The sequence below is a fragment of the Heptranchias perlo genome, chromosome 13, assembly GCF_035084215.1.
Source record: "Heptranchias perlo isolate sHepPer1 chromosome 13, sHepPer1.hap1, whole genome shotgun sequence".
Classification (NCBI taxonomy): Eukaryota; Metazoa; Chordata; class Chondrichthyes; order Hexanchiformes; family Hexanchidae; genus Heptranchias; species Heptranchias perlo.
In genome coordinates this window covers 63,901,913-63,909,935 of record NC_090337.1, presented here as the reverse complement: position 1 = coordinate 63,909,935, position 8,023 = coordinate 63,901,913, and the positions used below count along the sequence as shown (strand labels likewise).

General features: G+C 43.9%; 1 protein-coding gene across 1 annotated transcript; it reads left to right on the top strand.

Annotated features, from left to right (window-relative positions):
• Nucleotides 1-2,550: 2,550 nt before the first annotated feature.
• LOC137331167 (maestro heat-like repeat-containing protein family member 1) lies at nucleotides 2,551-7,482 on the top strand. The gene has a single exon (XM_067994766.1). It carries the CDS (start codon nucleotides 2,551-2,553, stop codon nucleotides 7,480-7,482), a length of 4,932 nt encoding a protein of 1,643 aa, XP_067850867.1.
• The last annotated feature ends 541 nt before the right edge of the window (nucleotides 7,483-8,023 follow it).

The window sequence follows — 8,023 nt, the reverse complement described above, 5'->3', positions numbered from 1 at the left end:
ATTCAGACCATCCCAGCAGCATAAAACATGGAAACAAAGGGCTTCCATTAGACACAGCTATCTCCGTTTTATAACATTTAGTCATCGACTAGTAGATTTTTAATAGTACTGACCATGGTGAGTCAGAGAATGAAATCATAGAATCTTACAGCATAAAAGGAGGCCATTCGGCCCATAGAGCTATCCAATCAGTCTCACACCCTCTGCTCTTTCCCCATAGCCCTGCAAATTTTTCCTTTTCAAATATATATCAAATCTCCTTTCGAAAGTTACTATTGAATCTGCTTCCACCACCCTTTCAGGCAGTGCATTCCAGATCATAACAACTCGCTGTGTAAAAAAAATTCTCCTCATCTCCCCCCTGGTTCTTTTACCAATTATCTGAAATCTGTATCTCCGGTTACCATATTTTAGAGGCACAAATTAAAGAAAACAAATGATGTCGAATTATACAGATGGATAGATAATGGGGCAATTCAGTAGAAACAAATCTCATGAAAAGTAAACATTTTCGGGGCTATGGGGAAAGAGCAGGGAGAGTGGGACTAATTGGATAGCTCTTTCAAAATGCTGGCACAGGTTTGATGGGCCGAATGGCCTCCATCTGAGCTGTAAGATTCTACAAAGCTGATGCCCTGACCATGATATACACTGCTATACCTCTATTTCAGACCTGAGCCCATGCACAGCGTCACCCTCTGGGAGGTGCATGTTAGCGACTGAGGGCAAGGAGGCCAGCACAACCTGCAAGATTTTCTACTGGGACAAAAATTCATCACATCTGCCCTTATACGGTTATAGTTTATGATAAACTTGCTGATGACCAATCGACCCACAGATGATTGGACCAATCGCTAATAAGCTCACCCTCACAGGTGAGGTCAGCACCTGGCAGGTTAGCTGCAGCTCGAGTCACGGGACATCACAATGAAATTCGTGACTGTATTAGGACAGGAAATGATGGCACAAGAGGCTTTTCAAACTAAGCTTGTTTGCTACTTCGATATGCCGCAGTTAAACTTTGGGTCTGGCTGTGAGGAGAGCCGGAAAGTGAATCTCAGGACAAATCGACAAAATCTTTTAACGAAACATGGAAAATAGTTTGAAATCATCAAAACAGGAATCTGAGGAATAATTGGCATAGGATTGAACACATCTCTGTGCTGTGAAGAGTTAATTGTAAGAGAGAAGGAGAGGACCCTAGTGTTAATGGTGAAGGAGACAACTCAATATCAGGAACGAGTCAAGAACAAAACTCGATCACCACTTGTGAAGATATGCAAGGACAAGTTGAGAGCACTGTGTTTATCATGGGAACATAGGAACAGGAGTAGGCCATTCAGCCCCTCGTGCCTGCTCCGCCATTTGATAAGATCATGGCTGGTCTGTGATCTAACTCCATCAGGGAACATCGTCTGAAATCAAAATCTGTTCAGAACAAACTTTACTTGCACCAAGCTGCATTTACAAAGGCTTCTAGAGCAACAAGTAAGCCCGCTCTGTCGTTTAAAATAAGTTAGTTTGTTGAGATATTAAATTGAAGATTTGGAATTACAGACAGAAAAGAGTTGGGTCCTTAGAGAACGGGCTTTTACACTGGGAGCAATAATAATAATTAGCCGTTCCCAAAGAAAAAAGTCGAGAAATTAAATCAATAACAAGAAGGAGTGAAAATCTACTTGCGATCTTTGACAAGACCGTGTTAGTGTAAACAAAGAGAGAAAAGAGAAAGGCTTGTTTGAGACAGGGCGCAGACCAATATATATAAGACAATTAAATAGCCATAGAACTGTACGGTTTAAAATAAATCCATCGTTTATTGAGACAGTGAATCAAAAGAAGTTGAGACAAAAAGAAAATCTGATTCAACTCCCCCACATCTCAAAACAAAATCACCGTCGCCTTTGGGGGATTACAGGTTTTTAAGAAAAAAAAAGAGCTTTAATGACAATATCAACGACACAATCAAAAAAGCAATCTGAGGAAGACTCTGCATAGGATTGAAAACTCTGTGCTACAAGGAGTTGTACTAATCATGAGAGAGACCTAGCCCTGTATTAAAGGGGGATAAGAGGAATAAATCTAGATCAGAAAAGAAAGCTAAGCTTCCAAACTCCCATCTAAGCTAGTGAAGATCTGTGAGAAGAAGCTGAGAGCACAGTGCTGCATTTAACCAGTGTGTTTTATCACAAGAAGGCATTCTCAGTGGAATCGGTCTGTTCGAAACATTCTGCGCTGAGCTGAATCAATAAGGATTCAACAATAGGATAGGAGTGAATAAAATACATATAGAGATTGTTGTCACATAGAATCGGAGAGTAGGCAATTGGAGATAAAGAACTGTGATTCAGTTAATTAATTCTGGACTAATTCAGCACTATTCTGTAAGAAAGAAAAGAACTCAAGTAATACAATAAAAAAAACAATTTGGAGGAAGAGATTTCACAGGGTTGAGAACTCTGTTCCAGGAATCAAAGACAGAAAGAAATTGTTACGAATAGTGCAACAAGAGCTTGGACACCTGGGATTCCAGAGTGAATTACAGTAAAAATGGTGAGCAGCAAAATGGAAGCTTTGTTGACGAAGATTTTGGAGGTGCCTTTGGACGATGGTGGCTTAGTTAGCCAGACAGTATTCGATTCCCTGCAAGAACTGGGACGCGTCGATGCAGAAGGGGTCCTAATGTTCTGTCGTAAGTATATCATCCACCACAGGAGGTTGCCATTGATACGTCGCACTGCGTTGTTAAAGGCGATGGCGCAGCTGGTGAAGGACAACATTGACGACTTGGGCCGGATGGCGGCGAAGAAACTTATCACCTTGGCTTCCATAGAAATGACCAAATCGAAGGATGTGACCGATGAGCACCAGGAAATTGCAAGTAGCCTCCTACTTAATGTGGGTTATTGGTTTACCAAGGAGGCTTGTGATGAGCTGCTGTCAATGTTTCAACCAAGGATGGAACCCTATTTCTATGTGGTGCTGGCACTAGCTAACCTATGTAAACAACATGTGCATTACATGGTCCCTTTACTGAAGCCTGCTCTCCGTACCATGCTGACTATGCTGCACACAGTGACCGATGAGAAAACCAAGTGGGTATTCTGTTTTGCTTTGGGAATTTTTAGTGAAAGCATCCTTGCGTACCTGTTTGACATAGAGGAGGCCCCAGACCCTACGGTGAAGAAGAATTTATTCTTCCAGGAGTTTTCCGCTGCTTATGACGTCCTTTTCAACATGTGGCTGCCCCTGAATGAATACAATGTGAGCACAGCAGTGATAGAGACATTAGGCCAGATAACCCATCTGATCCCCTTTGACAAACTGGAGAACGAACTGCCCAGGTTAATTCCAGCAATCCTGTCTATGTACCAGAAAACCTCTAGCGATTTTTGTGTCACACAGGGTCTGTACGGTGTACTGCACACTGCCATAGAGAGGAACAGCGAGGAGCTGACGATACAAATGGACAGCCTGCTTATCAGTTTGCACGATCAGATTTGCATTGCAATGGACCAGCCCACTGACACATATTCTCAGAAGCAGCGGAAAGAAGTCCTTTGCTGCTTCAAACTTCTAACTCCAGCCTTTACGTACCAGATAGTGGATTTTCTTCTGCTGCAGCTGGAAATCAACAACAACCAAATTCGACTGGGAACACTGACTGTGCTGGATCACCTTATCAATATGGTCCCTCTCTACATGGCGAGTCAGAAGAATCAGATTCTGACTAGTACGAAGCTAGTGTTTCTAGCCAACGATAACAGAGTGAAGGGAAAAGTTGCCCAGTTAATATACACCATGGCCAATCACAATTACCTACATTTGGAGGGAGGAAATGAAATGGTGGAGTTTATCATCAAACAGTGTGCTCTGCCAGCTAGGGAGAATGAGGAAACCCCTAAGGAGCTCTCCGTTACCACGGCAGATATGGTCACGGACCTAGATTTAAGGAGGCTTTGCGAAGAACAGATGAAAATGTTGACAGCATTACCGATTGACAATGTTCTCTGGCCATTGCTCTTTGAGTTTATTATCCCGGTACGGTACACTAATGCCTTAGCCACAATTTGCAATTCTTTGGCCTCCCTTGCAATGAAGAAACTAGAAGCTGGGTCAACTGAATGTTTTCTCAATTACAAGGAGTATTCAAATCTTCCTCGGCGTCACGCACTGCTAGCAAGTCTGTTTATTATGTCATCATCTCTGCATCTGGGAAAAGGGAGATGTGCTCCTGCTCTGACCCTACTGCAAGTCCTGGGCTGTGACATCCACCCAGGAGTGACTCAAGTCTGGGAAAAGGAATTTCCAACTCTGCTTGACTATCTGCAGGAGAATTCCAAGAAATCCCTGCTCCAGAGCCAGTGGGAAGAAAAATTAGTACATGTTTTGTCCCAAACGCTGGAGGTGATAGCAGATGATGATTGGCTTGGCCAGCTTGGCCAAGAACTGATCAATTGCCTTCACAGTCATGATAAGTTTTCGCAAGAGAAGGGGTTTGTGTACAAGTGTTTAGGTGCAGTGCTGCAACTTAGCCAGAATGAAGAAGCGGTAAAGAGGATTCTGCAGGAGATGCTACAGAGTGTTCGGCACAATGACGCTTCGGAGAGAGAGGGTATAGCCGCTGGGATTGGCTACTGTGCTGTAACCCACTTGGACACCGCACTAACTGCGCTGAAGGAGTTTTCAAAATTAAACATTTTTAAGAAGACTGCAAGTTACTTTCGGATTATTAAGGATCAGGAGGACATTGAAATAATAAAGGTGAAAAGCACACTTATCTCGTGCTATGGGCGTATAGTGTCATCTTCTCCAAAGGACCTGACTCCGGCCAGAATAGATACTGACATTGTAGAGAATGTGCTCAATCACTATAATATCAAGATCTTGGGAATGAAAATTGAGGTCAAGGACTTGACACTGAAGTTAAGTCTGATCAGGACTGTAACCCAGTTAGCCGGAGCCATCCAATCTGATGAAGAGCTCATCTACAGCTTCAGTAGGAAAGCTGAACTGCTGACCTACATGCAGGAGCTCATCAAGGCCGAGTCAACGGAAGCACTGACAACCTCTATCCGAAAGTCTGCCATTGACGCCTGTACTTCCCTCTTAAAACTGCAGCCCCAATTAAATGACAATAGTGAATTGATTCAAACATGCCTGAGTAGCGTCTTCAGCTTGCCACGTTTGGAGGTCTGCGCTGTCAATGATAACACAACCATGGGCATGGAGGACAAGCACGTGCTATTCATTGACACAATGGCCTCGCTGCTGGATTTTCTGAAGCAGCTCTTGCTTTTAGATCTGTCACCTGCTGGACTTCAGTCAATATTTAAGAACATGGACGTCTGGATGAAATCGGCAAAAGAATACGAACGAGAAAAGGCAATTGAGACCACTTTACAACTCCTGGTGTTTTACCTGGAACAAATTGAATTTGAGGATAAGGTTCCATCGGATAACCTGACTGTTATTATTGGATGCATGGTGATTCGCTGCACAGATCCATCATGCATTGTAAGGGAGACAGCCATTGAATGCTTGTACATACTACTTTACATCCAACTGCGCTTGGAAAGGGTGCCTGCGGATCAGAAAGACGCTCAGGTGGAGCACCTGAAAGCCATCAAAGTCGGGTTACATCAAGTCAGCAGCCAATCCTTGTTTCAAGTGTGCACCGATGTTGGCAAAGTTCTCTCAAATTGCGTGGCCCACGACCAGCTGAACACTTTACTCTTTACAATGTTCAAAGGACTTACTGATGAGCAAGCCAACACTTCCTATGCAGCTTCGATTGTCATGAATGTCCTCATTACAAAATGTGGGGCTGGCCTCACAGATGTCCCTGGGATGATCAAAGCCCTCCACAACCAGCTGCAGTCAATTACTCAGCAGCATATAATACGAATAGTGACAAGTTCTATCTCCATTCTGGCGTCACAGCACGTGCCAGCAGTATTACCCTGCCTCTTAAGGTACCCCATTCCATTTGACAAATTCATTAGTGATGTATGGAGATCACTACTGAAAACCAGTTCAGTAGCCACGGCCTCAATTAAATACCTCCTGGACAACTTAAAGCTACTGTACGATAGCAGCAAAGAATCTCTTGTCAAGAATGTGACAAATTCAAAGCCTCATCAGCCTCTGGCTGTAATCTGTGCTCTTCATGAGATGATCTATAACCATGACTCGAAAACTGTGATAGGGATGCTTTACTCCCAGTTATTCAGCACTGTTCTGATTCATCTCAGCTCCAGTGTCCAGGCGCGGTTGCCTCGGGACTTTCTTAGAATTCAAGCGGATGGGAAAACTTTTGGCCTTCTTCCAAAGCCTTCTAACATCACTGCTTGTAATTACTCTGTCGAGATACTTCAAGCTGTCCTGAGGCAAGGAAAGGGGCACGATGCGGGCATGGCAGAAAGAGGAGGCTGGGACCTCATCAGGAGGCCAGAAAAGCACCATGAGGGTATTGTGCTCCTGGCAAGCACAATGGCCAACCTTGCTGTCCCTCACCTCATCAACATTGTCGACCAACTCACTCCTGTCCTTGCTAACATACACGAGAGCCAGAGGATCACAACAGCTGCCTTCTTTGGAGAGCTTCTCAATCACACAGTTGTGTCAGAGTTGTTGCTCACAGATACACTTGTGGGCTGCTTGCTTCGATGCTTAATCGACAATTCCCCTGTGGTCCAGTGGCTGGCTGTGAAAGGCTTGGGGAATGCAGCAGTCGGAGCTTCTCAAAAGATAGACAAATACGTTACTAAACTCTTGCCCACGATGCTTTCCGTCATGCATCAGAATTCTAAACTGAACGCTCTGCTGGCTATTGAGGCAATGTCAAGTGCATCGAAGATCTTGGATAATCTGCAAGACAATTATGCAGATCCCATTCTAATCGACGTGGCCCTGGCGATTGAGCCTTTCTTCGAAAATCGGCAGGACAAGGTGAGAGCCGCAGCATTTAACATACTGGGAAAGCTCATCAAATTTGGGCGTATGCAGCAGAACCCGGTATTCATGGAGCACATATATTCCACCTTGACTAGCTTGCTGCTCCACCTCAATGACAAGAGTAGTGAGGTGAGGAAGGTCTGCAGACATGTGCTGAGCCTGGTCGGTCCATTGTTGACGTCGAAGAAGATGTGCACGCTGTTTCAAGAGCTTGGGTTGGAGGAAAGCACTCTGGATTATGAGAATTATTTGAGTGATATCTCCAAGCACATTAGCACGGATTTGCCTGACAGAGTCGTCTACTACATAAAAAGCTGCGCTTCCTTCTTCAGCAGTCTACAGACTGAGATGCGAGAAAATGCGGTCACGTTTGCAAGTTTCCTCATGCCCAATGCACCGCCAGATTACTTTGGCTCGGCCCCCGCGCATGAGATGTGCAACGAGGTGATTACTTTGCTGTCAGATCACGTGCAAAGTGTCCGAATTAAAACAATCGCGGCAATAGAACGCCTTCACATGTACTAAGAATCATCAGAACAAAACTGTTGTAAGGTGGAATTTGCTGGAACTGTGTTTTGGAAAGAGCGTATCTGAAGTAAAGGAATTCTGATGTTAAAAATGGCCAAAAGCAAGAAATCAGTCTGGTAACAGCCTGGGCTGTTCTATCTGACAACACTAATGCCCCAGATAGGAAGCTGCGTGTTTTTTTTACCCACTTGTACACTATTTCTCTGTAAAGGACACTGCTTTAATTATCTTCAGCAACAAAAACTTGTTTATATTTATTATTGATCGTGCCAGCACAGGCACAATGGGCCAAATGGCCTCCTCCTGTGCTGTATCATTCTATGATTATTGGAAAGTTAATTTTTGAATAAAGCATTTACTTAATCAATTGTCTGCAATTATTTTTTTAAAATCCAGTATTTAAGTTCTTATTTGCCTTTTTAAAAAAGTGTGTTTTTCTCTTTGGGCCCACGTACACAACCCATATCATTCCTCAACAGAGAGGAAAGCTGGGCAAATTGTTCCCAGTTCTCAGGCAGCGTCATTCTACAGGGACCCT

Excerpts from the sequence above, each read along its gene's own strand:
- LOC137331167 (XM_067994766.1), top strand. The coding sequence starts at position 2,551 with ATGGTGAGCAGCAAAATGGAAGCTTTGTTGACGAAGATTTTGGAGGTG.